This window comes from Gymnoscopelus braueri (assembly GCF_963280865.1).
Source record: "Gymnoscopelus braueri genome assembly, chromosome: 15".
Lineage (NCBI taxonomy): Eukaryota > Metazoa > Chordata > Actinopteri > Myctophiformes > Myctophidae > Gymnoscopelus > Gymnoscopelus braueri.
This window is the reverse complement of record NC_137620.1, coordinates 36,716,842-36,734,156: the sequence shown is the minus strand read 5'-3', so window position 1 is coordinate 36,734,156 and position 17,315 is coordinate 36,716,842. Positions and strand designations below refer to the sequence as shown.

The following is a 17,315-nucleotide window of genomic DNA, read 5'->3' as shown; positions in this document are numbered from 1 at the left end:
GGCTACAGCTGGATAGATGACAAGACGTCTGTAGGCACATTAATTAAACCATGCGCAGCGGTGTGGATGGATATCATGATCACATCGTCTTTTTGAGTTGTTGTTGGAAGCTGCTTACAGCATTAATAGTGGGGCAGATTAACTGCGAATTACAGGCGAATCGTTCACTTCTGGATACAAGCACCAAAATTGGCACACATACTCCTTAGGTAGTGCTCTTTTGATAAAACCCGTTAGCCACTTAAAAATTCAAGATGGCGGCCATTTTTTTCAAGATGGCCACCACCTTAGCGCGGCATATAGTGATATAATCTTTCAGTTTGTAATACAAGCATGAAATTTGACACATATACTCTGTAAGGGCTACTCTTATGGAAAATGCCGCTGGTCACTCAAAAATCCAAGATGGCGACCATTTTTTTCAAGATGGCCACCACCTTAGTGGAGCAGATAGTGATATAATCTTTCAGGTTGTGATACAAGGATGACATTTCGCACATATAGTCTGTAAGAGCCACTCTTATAGAAAAGGGCGCTAGCCACTCAAAAATCCAAGATGGCGACCATTTTTTTCAAGATGGCCGCCTTGGCTGAGCAGTTGGAGATTTAATCTTTCAGGTTGTGATACAAGGATGAAATTTGGCACACATACTCTAAGGGCCACTGTTATGGAAATAGGCACTGGCCACTCAAAAATCCAAGATGGCAACCATTTGTTTCAAGATGGCCGCCACCTTAGCAGAGCAGATAGTGATATAATCTTTCAGGTCGTGATACAAGCATGGAAATTGGGAGGAACAGTCTCCAAAAGTCATTTGACAATAAAACAATCACAAACACATGAAATGTGAAGATGGTGACCATTTTCCAAGATATTGTTTTTGCCCAATTAGTTTTACTCACAGTTGCAACTGCACAGTGTTGTGCAGACAAAACCCAATTTGAAGCATTTGCACCTTCCACTGCACCCTTTTGGCAGCCACATTTGGTGAGTTCTTGACAACTCTCTGCAAGTGGTGAATTGGCTGTCCAGAAGACCTGCCATTCTTCACCAAATTTCTTCCATCCCCATTCAGCTGGACTTTCTGATTCTGGCTGACGCTGGGTGGACTAACCCCATATGCAGCCTGCCTGACAGTTTTGTCAATGGTTGTCTTAGGTCATAGTCTGACCTAAGACAGTCATTACCTGTCTTAGGTCAGATTCAGGGGATATTTTATCACAAAATATGCAAGCCAGACTAACTGACTGGTTATACGGCGGTTTGTGTGGCCTTCGTCTATTTCACTACTTTGAGCATCTGACTGTCGCTTCCTTGCACCATCTAATTTGGTGTTGTTGAACATTAGTCGACAACTTGTGTGATACTTGGCCTGGTTTCTTCTCAAAGTAGCTTCTATGCCACCACCTTCATCCAGCCGTGCTGGGTTCAGGATCATTGGCATTTGATTGATCTCACAAAAGAGTGTAACATTGGTGGCAAGCATGGTGTAGCCATCATGTTGAGGAACATGATGGGTTGGTGGTGATACTAGGGCATCATTAGTTCTGTCTATCTGACAAAGACAACATTTCTTCCAATCGGCTAACATTGGATTTGCGTTTGCCATTTTTTGTGGATTGATTTCTGATTAAGGCCGAGGGGCTATCCTTTTACCAACTTAATCAAAGTGATACCGCACATTCAGGTATGGGATACAACTAGGTTCGGGTGACCTACACCTAGCCCGATCATTCATCCAGTGCCATTTAAGTCCCGTGTGATCTGTACACCTTCCGGGTAAGTATACATGCACAAGTCATGAATAGTCCCGTTTACCCTTGGCTCGGCTCTCCAGCGCTGGCACACCCTGTCAATTCAGGCACGGCTATCTAACTACATCTACTAACTATTACTAGCTAATTGACTGGGGCTGTTAGACAGCATTTGGGACACTGATAAGATATACTATTACTACAGTATTAGTAAAAACTAGATCAGCTGACACTGAACCCCATGCTGAGTTACACAGCAGTGATGCCATCATTGTGCCCTGGTTGTGCAATGACATTCACTCTATTATAATAAGCTATATAAGACATAATGGTACAACTCCTGGAAGTCATCTTGGAAAATGGCAGCCATTTTGAATTGTTAGGGTGGCCTGCTCCCCTTTTCACAAGAGTGGACCTTGAAGAGTATTTGTGTCAAATATCATCCTTGTATCACAACCTGAAAGATTATATCACCATCTGCTCCGCTAAGGTGGTGGCCATCTTGAAAAAAATAGTCGCCATCTTGGATTTTTACATGGGTAACAGGTTTCATCAAAAGAGCAATACCCAAAGAGTGTGTGCGCCAATTTTGGTGCATATCTATGACATTTTATTGTGAAATGACTGCGAATTACTGTATATTCAATGGTGGCCATCTTGAAAAATGGCCACCATCTTAAAATCTTTGGGTGGCTAACATGTTTTTATCAAAAGAGCAATACCCAAGGAGTATGTTTGCCAATTTTGGCGCTTGTATCTATGTGATTTTGTTGGGAAATGTAATATTACTGTATATTCAATGGCGGTCATCTTGAAAAATGGCCGTCATCTTGAATTTTCAGATGGCTAACGGGTTTTATCAAAACAGTACTACCCAAGGAGTATGAGTACCAATGTTGGCGCTTGTATCCGGAAGTGAACGATTATTGCCATTATCTGCCACACTATAAGGACTTTTTAGATGGCGGCTAGTAATTTATTTGGAACAAAAAGCAACCCTGTCCTTGTTGACTCCAGGATGGATGTAAACAGCGAAACTATATAATGCTAAAGTCGCGTGGTAGATAGAAAGGACGGCAGGCTATCATCAAAAGTTCAAGGTCTGGTGAGCAGAGGCTGTCCAGGACTTTAACATCTTTGCACCAGTTGTTATTGATCAAGGCACAAACTCCCCCCTCCCCCCGCACTGCTTACCGCTCAGTCCATCTCTGTCGTTTCTGTAAGCAGTGAAGCCAGGAGGTGTGATAGAAATAATAATGACAGGTGTAATACAATAATCTAACAGCCCAACTAGCAGCCATTAGAGGGTCCTATTGTCCTTACACCTTAACAGACCAAATGTAATTGATCTGATCAATAAATCCATCTTCACAGTCCCATTCTTTCACTAGTGGGACTAAATATGAAAAAATAGGAGCATTTTATTTAAACAGAAAAATACCATCACTCATGGAAATGCCTTTCAGGTATTTTTATTTTGGTAGGCATGGGTAGCGTACAGTCAGCCACATAGTTTAACTAATGTCTTGGTATTTAACTAATGTCTTGGTATTAACACAGCTACTAGAAAGAACAGGAATGACAACGTATTGATCAGATGGTCAGAAGATACCAGATTTGTGTAGAGAGATGGATGCTGTTTACACAACAGAATGAAAGCACAGTCTTAACTAGATTTCAAAGTTAAAACAATGATTTAATGGAAAAAAGAATAAACAACACAACAGGTTCAATAACAGATTTTAACTGAAAAGTTAACACGTGAAGGTTTCATGTGTTTCCGGTTCAAATCTGCTTCTGAGCCAATCAAACAAAGCTGGTAAATAAATAAATGGTTGTCATGCCAGAGCCATGCAGTGATTTTTGTGGCAAGTTTGAAGAGAATTGGACAGCTGCTGTTTTATGAGTTTGCAGTCCGCATACAGACAGGCTGGGCTTCAATTATTGAATAGAAGACTCCTGTGCTAAAAAGATGGTCAGTATGGATGCAAGGACCTTATAAGTTGAGTAATGTTTTTTGGGGAATTTACAAGCCTTCATTTTATAGTGATAGTAGTAGAGAGAGACAGGAAATGGCAGGAGAGGGATGGTAAAGGATAGGCAGCAAAGGGCCTTGGTTCCGATTCGAACCTGGGTCAGTTGCGCAGCGCAAGAACTTAGCCTTAACGTTATGTACTCTACCAGCTGAGCCACTAGGGCGCCCCAAGGCTCTTATTTTTGGTACTCAACTCTTGTTGAAACTCTTCAAAATATCGATATGAAACCAATCTTATCAAAATAAAATAATCTATTTAAACCAATTTCTAAACACTCAATTCAAAATGATCAATCACATTTCAGTAAAGTAAAAGGCCTGTATTCAAAATGTTACTTAAGTAAAAGTACAAAAGTAATGGTATCAAAATATACAGTTTGAATGTAAGAATACTAAAGTCTCCAAAATATTGTGAAAGTTATGTGAAACCAACCTTATCAAAATAAAACAATCAATTTAAAACCCAATTCCTAAACACTTATCTGAACACTTCAATTCAGAAGGATCAATCACATACTGTATCAGTTCACCGGGCACAATGTAAACATTAATAGTGCAAATGCTCTTGAAATCTCACTCAGTCAGGACGAATGGCGGTTTACTCCATTCTGCTGTAAACAGTGGTGGAAGAATTTCACAGATGTTTTATGTAAACGTAGCAATATTACATTATAAAAATAGTCACAAGTAAAAGGCCTGTATTCACAATTTGAATAAAATAAAAGTACATACTGTATGTATTGGCACCAAAATATACTAACAGTACCAAATAAAAGTACTAAAATCGTTCTAAATTTGTCAAACGTTTTTGTGGGCTTCTAGACCGGCTATTTTCAAATAGCCTAAGAATAAAATAGGGTGGTTAATGTATGTTTTGTATAAATAATCATAAAATAAGTAACTAGTAGGCCTAACTAAAGCTGTCAAATGAAAAAGTACCATATTTGCCTCCAAGATGTAGTGGAATATAAGTTTAACGCGTAAAGAAGTACAGTACTTGAGTAAATGTACTTAGTAACTTTAGTTCTACTTCATTCCTACTGACCGCCAGAGGCAGTGTTTTCAACACCTGGATATCCATCACGCGCTCGCGTATGGGTCGAATATTAATACCAACAAAGTCACTCGTGACCTGTGTGCACGCACGCCACCTATATAGGGGCGGGGCACACAGCGTTCATCCTCTTTCATCTTTTCGCCTCCAGAGCGTAGGTCGAAACTTGCAGCTGCGCGTGAAAGTTTCGTAACCAACACGGTTGGGGCTACGGACTACGGTCCGTCCTCCAGAGACTGCGTAGCCTGCTACCATGGAATTACGTTACCCCGTTCATAGGGGCTGTCGGAAAGGAACAAGGAGAAAAAAAAAAAAAGAAAAGAAAAGCACGCGACGGGCTGCTTGCTAGCATTGGAGCTAACGACAATAACACCGGCTTTCCCCGCTCCACCGTTGTTGGGAGCCATAGCTGTGCATTAGGCGACGGTGAGTGCATGTATTGTGCTGTCTACAGACAAATAAAGTAAAAGGGGGGAAAGTATCCCATTCTGCCGCTTTGAGAAGACCGCGACGAAACTTGATTGCCTGATTAATGTCTCACAGGAGGTGCTCTCTCGCCTCGATGACACGACGGCGGTGGAGCCAGATTGACTGGTTATTGTGTTCTCATAGAAGGTGTTCTTTCGCCTCGAGGAGACGACCAAAGCGTTAATGAGCGCAGTGGCAGAGAACTGGGCTCCATTAAAGTACAAATACCCCGAAATTGTACTTAAGTACAGTACTGAGTACATGTACTTAGTTACTTTACACCACTGTATGAGCGCTTCTGTGAATGTTTTTGCTGGAAGTGGTTCTCACTCTGACGCAGACATTCTATCTACCAGACATATGGCGCTTGTTAGCTTGATTGCTATCCAATGGCTCAGTCAGTACACTGTCTACCTGCAAGTCTGTAGGTCCCTGGTTCAAACCTCAATTTAACCAGTCCAAATATAATTTAGCTGCAGCTAATAAAGGACATCCATAGTGTGCTTCACTCTGTCGTTATTGGACGATATACTGTGTACCTATTACTACATGTACTTGGTGCCGCGCTATGAGCTTGTAGATCTGCTATTTTTGAATAGCCCAAAGTGTAAAATAATGCTTTTTAGCATCCATAGTGTGCTTCACTCTGTCGTTATTGGACGATATACTGTGTACCTATTACTACATGTACTTGGTGCCGCGCTATGAGCTTGTAGATCTGCTATTTTTGAATAGCCCAAAGTGTAGAATAATGCTTTTTAGCATCCATAGTGTGCTTCACTCTGTCGTTATGGACGATATACTGTGTACCTATTACTGCATGTACTTGGTGCTATGTTCAGAGAGTAACACACTACCAAGCTGATGTGTGCTACATGTCCCAGCTCCTGAGCGCCAGAACACATGTCAAGTGGTAGAACGCTGCTCAGTAGTAGCCTACTGACTTAAGCAGCATATTTTGCCCGTGACATACAGGGATATGCCAATACTGCCACTGTGGGTGCTTAACCTCACAGTTTGAGTGTGTATCATTATAGCTTGAGTGTGACTCGCTGCTGCTATTCAGGTTAAACTGCTTTGTGCTTGGTAGTAAAATGGAATTATAATACTGGTATGGTTCAAGTGTGTCTTGCTTGCCATCACTTGGTTATCATACTGTGGGTACTTGACACATGACTTGACACTGTGGCTTGAGTGGTTCTTGCTCCTTGCTACGACGAAGTTACATATTAGTAACATTGTACTCTGTGTACTGATAATCAATAAGCTTTGTTTATTGGCAATGGATCCCCATTAGCTGCGGCAAAAGGGAAACCAGCAGCTATTCTTCCTGGGGTCCAAGACGACATTAATTAACATTACTGTTAATTGTGTTAATTGTGTCCCAAGACGCAATACATTAACAAGTACATATGTACTTGACGCTGTAGCTTGAACAATTCTCGCTCTTTTGCTATGGCTACGTTACCAATAGCACTAAGTGTATCTCACTCTGCTGCTGTTACCCACTAATACTGTGTGTACCTGGTACTCACTACGTTCTCGCTTTTGCTACGGCTACGTCATCAGTAGTATTGAGTGTCTCACTCTGTTGCTGTTGCCCATGGATTATTGCAACAATTGCTGGTCCCCTCTGGTCCCAGAAGAGAAGGTCCATTACTTGTGCCGGTCATGTCCCGACTATGGTGCCTGACACAGGCTATGGCTGTGAATGTTTCGGCTCTAATTGCAGCAGCATACTGCTGGCAGAAAGGTCGACTGGGTTGGCCGTGGTTGTGGCTGATTTGCCTCCCACAGGGATGCTAGCATTGAGCCCTCAGGATGCTTTCTCAGCTAGAGGAATTGTCAGGATGACGAACTCTGGGCCACTGAATTGAAAGCAGTACATGGAAGTACAAATTCACAATACAAGGTCTACTAAAACTCATTAAGCACTGAGCTTGTTTAAGAGGAGATCCCCATGCACACAAATCATGATGAGGCTGGACAGGGGAAAAGAAACAAGAAATAATGACTGACAGTCATGTTATACCAGCTGCATGCTGTATTTTGCATTTGTAAGCGCCACTGCGGCGTGCCCCCCCCCCCAATGGAATATACCCCTAGCATTGGGAGTGTGTCTCGGGGACTGCTTGTCAATGGACGAAAGAAGGGAAAAGGATTAGCGTTGAGAGTGCATCTCGCTCTGCCGCTTTGAGAAACCATGGCAGGCGGCCCACCGCCATATAGCGTAAGCATTAGGAGTGTGTCTCGCTCCGCTACTGCTTGTCGCTGGACGAAAGGAGTGGAAAGTATTAGCGTTGAGAGTGTGTCTCGCTCTGCCGCTGTTGGAGGGACCACGCCACTGCGGCGTGCGCCCACTGGAATATACCGCTGGCATTGGGAGTGTCTCGCTCCACTGCTGCTGGTCGCTGGCCAGAGGAAAGAAAAAGGAAAGGAACCACGTGCGGCCCACCGTAACGTAGCTTCAGCATAGTAAGTGTGTCCCACTCCGCTATTGCTTGTCGCTGGACGAAAGGAAAAAGGGGTCAGCGTTGAGAATGTATCCCATTCTGCCGCTTTGAGGAACCACGTGCGGACCACCGCAACATAGCTTCAGCATAGTAAGTGTGTCCCACTCCGCTACTGCTTGTCGCTGGACGAAAGCGTTGAGAGTACATAGCCCAGCTGGCCATATAACGGCTTGGCCTAGCCCTAGATGGATGCGTCCAACAACTATCGTCATTGTACACCCTTGGTGCCGTACATCATGAGATTTGGCATGTGGGCCAGTTCCAGAACCTCTTACCAAGGACTTGTCAGCCATGGGGAGTACAGCCCAATATGGCTAGACCTAAGGCTGGTGGTTGATGCCAACATTGCTTACTTTACTTACATTACCTTACTGTAAGTCGATCCGGATTAAGAGCGCCTGCTAAATGCCTAAACGGTAAACTGTGAGCATTGCTTCTCTGGTGGTGTCACTAGATGAAGCTGTCGAGCTGGATGACCGTTGCTCATGGCCACAGTGGTAGTCTCTGATCTGCTAACTAGAGCCATGCCACAGCGGCTGGAATGTGACGTATTGGACATTCCCTTGACTACCTCGCCCTGGCCCTCCGGCATGCGAGTGTTGATGCGCAGACACAGCGCCTATCCAGCGCCTATACAGTGCCTATACAGCGCCTGTCACTCTAGGCGTTTGCTTGCATGATTAGAGAATTGGCACTATCTACTTTGGTAGTGAGCCAGAGCCTCTGGGTGTCCCGGGTTCGACGCCAGGCCAGAAGTGGGTCGATGTGTGTCCCTGTCTGAGCCCCTAATTGCCCCATGAGCGCCGGGGAATGGCTGCTCACTGCTCCTAGTAGTTCTAGGATGGGTAAATAAATACAGCGGACAAATTTCAGGCATGTACAAATGTGCATATATATTTGTGGCTTGGGCCTCGAACCCCAAGACTGCAACAGAATGATGAGGGTCTCCAGCCAGTGTCGCTAATGCACTGGACCTGCGTGCAGTGCACCTGGCCCTCAGGATGTTTATGCCGTGTTCAATAACACAATATGTCAACAGTCTGCCTTCTGGGGCGCTTGACCCAGTCAGGCTATGCAGGAGGCTTGGAAGCTCCTTTCGTGGACCTTGCCTCATCTTGCAAATTTCATAGCAATGCGCTTGTTGGGTGTACAGTCCAGGCTGCGGACTTGTTTCCCACTGGAAGCCTCTTGGATCCGATAGCAGTTCGGATCACGTGCATAGGTATGGCAGAGCGGTAGTACCGTTAGCCTTGAGGGCATAACGCGTTCTTGACTGTAGGTCTCCCTTCCGGGACAGACCAGTCCGTTAGGGCAAGATGCTTTGGCCTACTGCAGCTTCTCAATGAAGTGCCTTGGCCTCTCCACAGAGACAAGATCTCCTGTCACAGTTAGGGGGGAGGTGCATGGGGCATCCTCACTCCTAACCTTCGGCTGCGTCATTGGCCACTGAAATTCAAAACTATTGTCCAAAAATTACTGGATTTTTGTGCATCGTACACCAGGGCGTTGCACGTCAGCGAGTGTAGACTGTGCTCTAGTCGGGACAAGGGCCACTGCATAGGTTGGAGCGTTGCTCTGTGCTTATGCTGCCCTAGATATCTGCGGATGATGTTAGATAGAGGGTTCAGCCTCTCTACCATTGAGATGCTCTCCGTGTGTGGCCCCCACAGGTTGCATGGGTGCCTTCATGATGCTTGCCTGTGGTATTGGAAGCTTTGTCCCCAGCCGGTACATCGGGCTGCTCTCAGATGACTATCTGCTAGTACTCTTTGTCCTCACTGCTCCATCTGCAAAAGTGAGTAGATGGGCTTCATGCCCTGGCCATTGCCAGAGACTGTTAAAGTGGGATTCCGATGGGTCTGGTTTACCATATGGCCGACCCCTCCTTACGTCCTCAGAGGCTTTCTGCATTTCACGTCAGCTAGCCTATTGATTTGTTAGTTTGCTCCTCAACCAGAGGTGGAGCAACTGCATTCTAGTACCTGCCTATTGTGTCCCGTCCGGGCTCTGTGGCAGCACATAGCTGTGATGGCTGGAGTTTGGTTGTATTTGTCTGTGAGGAAGGGCACAGCTGTGCCTTGGCTTAATGGAGACTTTCATTGCTGCGTTCAGGCAAATGTACGTCTTCAGGGGGCCTCTAGGTTCCCCCAAGGCCTTTCTTGACCGCGGGTGTTGCCAGAGCCTCTCCCTCAGTGATACAGGCTTGGAGCAGGCCAGGAGATGCAGTCGAATGGGCTTCATCTTTCATGGGCTTTTGCCCGCTCCTATATATAGTCAACCTGGCCGTCTCGCATCCTGTGGCGACGGCTGTGGTGTTGTCTGTTTATTCTATCTGCAAACCGACATCGGTAAGCGCAGATTCCTCGTGACTATGTTGGTATTAGTCATCCAGGTGTTGAAAACACTGCCTCTGGCGGTCAGTAGGAATGAAGTAGAACGAGAGTTATGCATATAACTAAGGTTCTACGAATTCCGGATGACCGCCAGAGTTGACTGTCACTCGGAATCTCATTCTCGACGAAAAGATTTCAGGAGGATGAACGCTGTGTGCCCCGCCCCTATATAGGTGGCGTGCGTGCACACAGGTCACGAGTGACTTTGTTGGTATTAATATTCGACCCATACGCGAGCGCGTGATGGATATCCAGGTGTTGAAAACACTGCCTCTGGCGGTCATCCGGAATTCGTAGAACCTTAGTTATATGCATAACTCTCGTTTCCACCACTGGTTGTAAACAATTAGACAGTTAGTGCAACACAAGTTCAGTGTAGAGTGTGTAGAGATGAAGAGTATAAAAGTAATCCTTCACCACTGTAAAAGAGGACACAAATTAACTCTTTCCTTCTCTTTCAAGTTACAGGCTGATCCCGTGGGTGGCTCTCCAGTCAGTGTGTCGTTAGAGCAGTCAATCTCGATGAACAGGTTGCAGACGAATTCAAGACAACAAAAATAAATTGACCTTGAAAACAAAGCCAAAGAATTCATTAGCAGTCTTATTTAAAATAATTACTGTATATTCACTTAAAAGGTCCGCAAAAACGTCTCTTGTGATCAAATTAAAAATAGAATGAATTGCAAACATTAAGTTGTGTGACACTTGAAACATAATCTGTGCAATAAATCATGTTAAAGTCCATATAAATTATTATTTTGTTCTCAACGTAGCAATAGTTTGATTAAACTGGAGGTATAATCAACTATAGTTAGCTCATTCAGTTTACTGGTCATTGTTCACCTCATCATCGTAACTTCGTAACCCATATGGTAAACAAATGCAGCAAGTCAAAATTTCTCTTAACTCTCTAAACTAAATTATTTTTCTGACAATCTAATATTAAGATGGAGCCTTACCAAGGGTCCGGGAAATGCCTTGAAGTACAGTGATTGACTGAACTTGCAGTGGATGGTTTACCAAAATGATTGAAAAACATTTCTAATAATCTATTTTCTTCATAAAGCGTCTGGTTCTCTTCAATCCCTCTCACGGCTCATTCAATATTATCTAAATTCACTCACAAATTCGGCTAAATCAAGCATGAAGTGATTAGCACTTTAGTTTCTCCAGAAGCCCTTGAACATAGTATGGATGATAGACAATGATGTTAACTATGATTGTGTTCTTATGAAAAACTTTTCATATCTCACACCTATAACTTTCACCAGCATTTGTTTTTTTCTTTTTCAAATACTGTATGCCTCCACCAACCAGAACCCATTTACATCCCTGTCTGTACATACTCATATACTGTAGCATATGTAGTGAATGAAGACTTTGACTGAATTTAATGAATGTGTTCTGTCTCGCTGTTTCATCCTCCACAACTTATTACAACTTGTTTGCAGGATTGACAGTAGGCTGGTGTTTCCAGCACAGCATGAATATGCAGCGTTTCCATTGAAAACAATTCAAAACGGCAGTGTCCTCATCTTATTTTAAAGTCCATAAAGAATGAATTGCACTTGCATTCTACTTGAAGGACCACCTATCCTATCTTCATATAATTGGTCCTGATTAATGCTCATTATAAGATTTTGTACCATTTCTGTCTACTCACTGGGGATCGAGAGTTGTGGACAGTTCAGAAACCTGCCTACCAGTGACATCATCGGTAGGCAGGTTAGGTACTCCAATTTCAAACAAGATTTCAAACTTATTTTTTTTATGTTGTATTATTGCAAGACCAATGGCTTCTACAGTATTTCAGCTTACTAACTTTCCAGGAAGAGAAAGGCTGTCATTTCTTCTACTTTGACATTTTTGGCCTTGGCACTAGAGGAATGACAGGGAACATGGAGTTCCACAGCTAATTCTATGGCAATAGAATATGTTGTTTGGGACCCAAGTGCTGGAGGGACAGATGGTTGTAAGGACCGGCCAACATGGCCTCACTAGTGACACTGCTAGCAGAGCTAAAAATTCACCATTTTGCATCCAAAGAAACTTTTATCAGTGCTAGACCATACCCGTCGGGGGATATGAGCACCCAAAGTGCGTCATGGTCCGCTTGTTTCACGGATGGTCCGCTTGTTTCACAGATGGGGCAACACCGGCGCTTGTTTCACACACATGATTTGGCAACCCGGGAGCCAGCGAACACAAAAACGCTAATAAACAGCTGACATTTGGGGAAAGCGAAAAACGGGCTTCGGTGTTCCGTGCACATGGTAATGGTCAATGGCTGTGTGCAAATGCAGATCAATTGCTCCAGCCACTGAGGAGAACCGGACAGAAGAGATTTTCGGGACGCACGTACAGTACACACAGACAGAGCTTTGTAGAATTAAAGGATAGTGATGATTTAGGAAGGCTGGGAATAAAATAAAATAGACAGGGGAGAACAACAGTTTTTATCTTTGACTTAAAAGTAGTCAGTGTTTGTGCATGACTCCTGGAGGTTTGTACCAACTACAATAACTAAACCTCACCTCACCAACTCTATGGACTATATCCATCTATATGGATCTTACCAGATGGTCTGACACTTGAACGGTTTGGCAATATCATATACTGCTACAGTATGTACACTTTTAGTTATCTAAAACAGTAAAGAGATGTGGAAGAGAAAAAAGAATCACTTAAGTACATGTCTTATATCCTTCCACTGTTCACAGAATTCAGAAGTCATAATGTGAAAGCCTGTAAGCCAATTAGAGGTGTGAATCTTCAAAAGCCTCACCATTCAATTTGATTACGATTCACCTGTAGCTAATGGCTACTTTTTCATCAGTTTATCAGTAAATAACTTTTTATATAGTATAAAGTGCTTGAACGTGATGTGTGTATAATCATTTTCCTTAAAAATAAATGTCTTTCTTGTGCCCCCTCGGGTGGCAGTAGTAAAGTCCCTGCCCACCACCACGGAGGTTGTGGGTTCAAATCCCCCGTGGTGCATCCGGCTTTGTCGGGCGTCTATGCGAACACAATTGGTGTGTTCCCAGTGTTCGGGGGAGGGAAGCCGGGCGGGGAAGGTGATATTGGTCATTGCACGTACTCCTACAGGCTGGGCAGCACCTGTCAGCAGGGGGTGTTGGGCAGGAGGAGTAGACCTCCCGGTAGGGGCTCCTCACTGGCAGGTGAGTCAGAAGGATACAACAGCAGTGACAACACAGAAATGTGTGTGTGGAGGAATCAATTAAATTAAATTGTAATCAAAATAAATAAATGGTATTGGCTGAGACTACCTATAGTGAAAATGTTCAGTCCTTGCAGTGCATTACAACTTTATAAATGTGTTGCGTGTAATATACATAGCAGATCTACAAGCTCACAGCGAGTGGCATTGTGACAAACTGTGAGCTAGTACATCTGCTGAGTGCTTAGTCATATCATGTCTGTCATATCTCCCGTAGTGTTAGCCTAGCATGTATGCAATGTTGCTACCGGAAGTAGCCTAATTGGCAAATGTGACTGCATACAGTAGGGGGATCTATGTGCGGTGCATTTTGTAATGGATACATTTCTGCATCGTGGTGCATCTTGTAATGCATACATTTCTACACATCTGGCCATTATTAGTATTTCAATCATTTGTCTGATAAATTCAAACCTTTGTTTGAAGGCAGGGGGCTGATTCATGGAAATGCCACTCTTCATGGAGACACAGCTGGGTGCAGGAGAGTCTGGTCTCTGCTGATGAACCCTGATGGAAACAGAGGACAATCATCACCATATCAAAATAAAATATTATAATATGGTGAAGCAACTGAACTCCTTGGTGGTGCACGCAAAAGCCTGAGTAGATGTTAAAATGACCCCATAAGTTAAATGAAACACTTCTTTAAGTCAAGTTGTGGTAATATGGGGTGTATCTAAAATAACAGCAAGCCCTTTCTCCATATCTCAGCTTGGATAATTTTCTGCTCTGCTCTACCCCTTATTGTGTTTCGACTGTACTGGGCCTTTCTCGGATAAATGCTTTTTTCTGGCATAATCTTTCAGTTGATGATAAAAGCGTGAAAATTGGCATGAGCAGTCTCCATGGGTCACTTGACAATAAAATTGTCTGAGGCATTTGTAATTTCAAGATGGCGGCCATTTTTCAAGATGGCCGACACCTTAGTGGGCAGTTAAGTGATATGATGGTTTATTTGGTGATACAAGCATGAAAATTGGCATGAGCAGTCTCTGTGGGTCACTTGACAATAAGCCACCCATAGCTACTTGAAATTTCAAGATGGCGGCCATGGCGGTCAATCAGGTACAAGTGACCTGATTGACAGGTCACTTGTCATGGACATATAGCTGTAAGCAGGGGATACTCCTCCCCCCTTTGGCCTGTGAACCACAGATAAATAAAATCAGACAATGTGACTCACATAGCTCTATTACACAGACAGGCTATTTAATAGTAGCACTTTAAAGTCATACTGTGTATGCTATTCTGTTTGGTATGACAAAGGCAAGTTATTTTGCATTTTAATGTATTTTAAAGCGCAGACTGACTTGAAAAGTCAAGCCGAAAATAGACCCCTAGGTAAAGATTGAGGGAATTCAAACATCTGCTCACACGTCCAAAAAGTGGTTTAAATGTTTGTGTCAAGTATTTTTCTCACCCAAAAATGTCCATAAAGGAGTTTTATAGAAGCACAAACCTGGCTCTATCTTCATTAAGCATTCCAGGATCTATTAATTATGCCAATTTGTCACACCTGTAGAATCAAGCCCTCATCAATATAAGTGGCTTGAAGTTCTTGCCGGAACTGTACCCCAACCTTTATCTGCATATTTTTTCCTCATTCATGCACCCCTAAACACATGCACTACATTTTTTTGCCTGTACAGTATGGTGTAGATTAGAAATTACAAGCACATGATATAATCCATAGATTAAAAAAATATATATATACCAAATGGTGTGTATACCACAGAGTAATGTGTTATGTTGACACAAAACTTCAATGTCAATTTCAAACTCAACAATAAGGATACTTTTCTTTGAAATTACAAAAACAAAAATACTTCAATATCAATATCAATATCAAACTGAACAGTTACTTTTCCTTGAAATTACAAAATGTTACTGTTTTGAAATTACAATTGCATAAAGCACTTTAAGCTAAATTGAATAAAATGGTGTATGTAGTACCACAAAACTTTAAGATAAAATTCAACAATTACTTTTGTTTGAAATGGTATTAAACATAACTATAACTATAACTACAACTGATAACTAAACTAACTATCCTAATAATGTGTCAGCCTGGGCCAACCACAAAAGTGCTTAGAATGTTGGTGGAATTGAATTAGTCTCTGCCAGTGCTCCTGATGTCAAGAGTGTGTGGTTTAGTTGTGAGGGGCAGTGGTGTAAAGTAACTAAATACATGTATTCAAGTACTGTCATTAAGGGGGAAAAAATTGTATTTTTTACAAAAATATGTTGTGATTATGGTATAAATAGGACTTGTTACACCCATGTTACAGTAAGTGTAATGCAGTAATGCAGGTGTAAGACCTGTTGTGTTTGTATTGTGTGTCATATGGTTTCAGGTATGTGAATCTGCAGCTGATAAAACTCTTCAATTAACTTGAAATTAGCTCTTAGCTGTAGCCAAACTACTGTCCTGTCTTTTATTATTACTGCTGTTTCTGCTGTGACACATGAATCTCCCATGGGGATTACATGCTTCTTAACCCATTTAGACCTGAGGCCGATTCTAAAAACGCCTTCTAAATAATTGTTTTGTTTGTTTTCTGAAAGTTTTCTGAAAAACGTATACAAAACAAATATTTATAAAAAAATTACAAGAAATGTATGTTGCTATATACTGTACATATAGCAACAACTACCCCAAAAGGGGTTCCTGGATTGAAAGCTATAGTTACGTATAGGGGTACCCGGTCTAAATGGGTTCTTAAAGGGGTAGTTCACCCCCCAAAAAACTTTTTTTCTATTGATTACTCACCCCATGGAGCCTTGAATTCATGGATATGTTTTTGTTTTTGTCGCATTCCTTCCTTTATTATTTGATTATAATACATTTAGCCCCATTGATTCCGGTAGGAGACACAAATGCATTTGTGTCTCCTACCGGAATCAATGGGGACACATTTATTACAATCAAATTATTGGCTTAGGAATGTGACAAAAACAAAAAAATATCTATGAATTCAAGGCTCCAGATGGTCAGTAATCAATAGAAAAAAGTTATTTTGGGGGTGAACTACCCCTTTAAGGGACTTCAGGGCTTGATAATACTGCTTGAGGCACCCCAGAGAGCCTATACAGTATTTCTGTAGGTTTTTACATATTTGGTGTGACTGATGAGGCCAGGAGGAGAGTTCTAATTGTTGTGGTTGTGATTGGTGAGCAGATAAGAGAAATATTTTCAAAAACTTCTTTATACTTTTTGAGCGGTGTAACCGCTCCTATAAGTGGGGTTGGGGTCGCTGTACTGTGATTGGCTGATAAGTATTCATACCCTTTGCTCAGTACTGTGATTGGCTAGCGAGACGCATGATGAAATTCATAACCTGTACTGTGATTGGCTGATAAGTATTCAGACCCTTTGCTCAGTACTGTGATTGGCTAGCGAGACGCATGATGAAATTCATAACCTATAAATAGCACCACGCACTTCAAAATTATTACAATTATTGTTTTGAAGTGAGCTTCCATCACTGTGATATACACCGCTCATTTCACACTGGGTGTGATTTTTTGTTTATTATATGTCATTGGAGATTCATGGCTTCTGCATCATAATCTGAACAGTGACTTCAACAAGCTGCTGATTAGACCCTAAGTGATTGTATATCAATATATTACGTGTGAAACCAATTCTGGGCAGAACTAAAAGGGACCACCCAAAAAAACTATAAATACATTTGGACCTCTCTTAAGGCCCTGGGGCTAAGCCACTGACCTATGAGAGCTGCCTCCACCCCTGGGCTTGAGAAATGCAAACATTTAACTTTAAGGCTAGAGGTGGACTGCATGGGGAGGGAGACGATTCTCCATTACGGTTCATTGCAGGATTCTGGAGATAGTT

General features: G+C 42.6%; 1 protein-coding gene across 4 annotated transcripts in view; it reads right to left on the bottom strand.

The window, feature by feature from the left end:
- The window catches only part of LOC308102479 (NACHT, LRR and PYD domains-containing protein 3-like), a 75,331-nt gene that overhangs the window by 12,387 nt on the left and 45,629 nt on the right, over nucleotides 1–17,315 (bottom strand). For all 4 annotated transcript variants that reach the window (XM_080452221.1, XM_080452220.1, XM_080452222.1 and 1 more), the window contains one exon: nucleotides 13,874–13,966. In XM_080452221.1, the coding sequence (XP_080308347.1) occupies nucleotides 13,874–13,966 (93 nt within the window). The remainder of the gene's footprint in view (nucleotides 1–13,873; nucleotides 13,967–17,315) is intronic.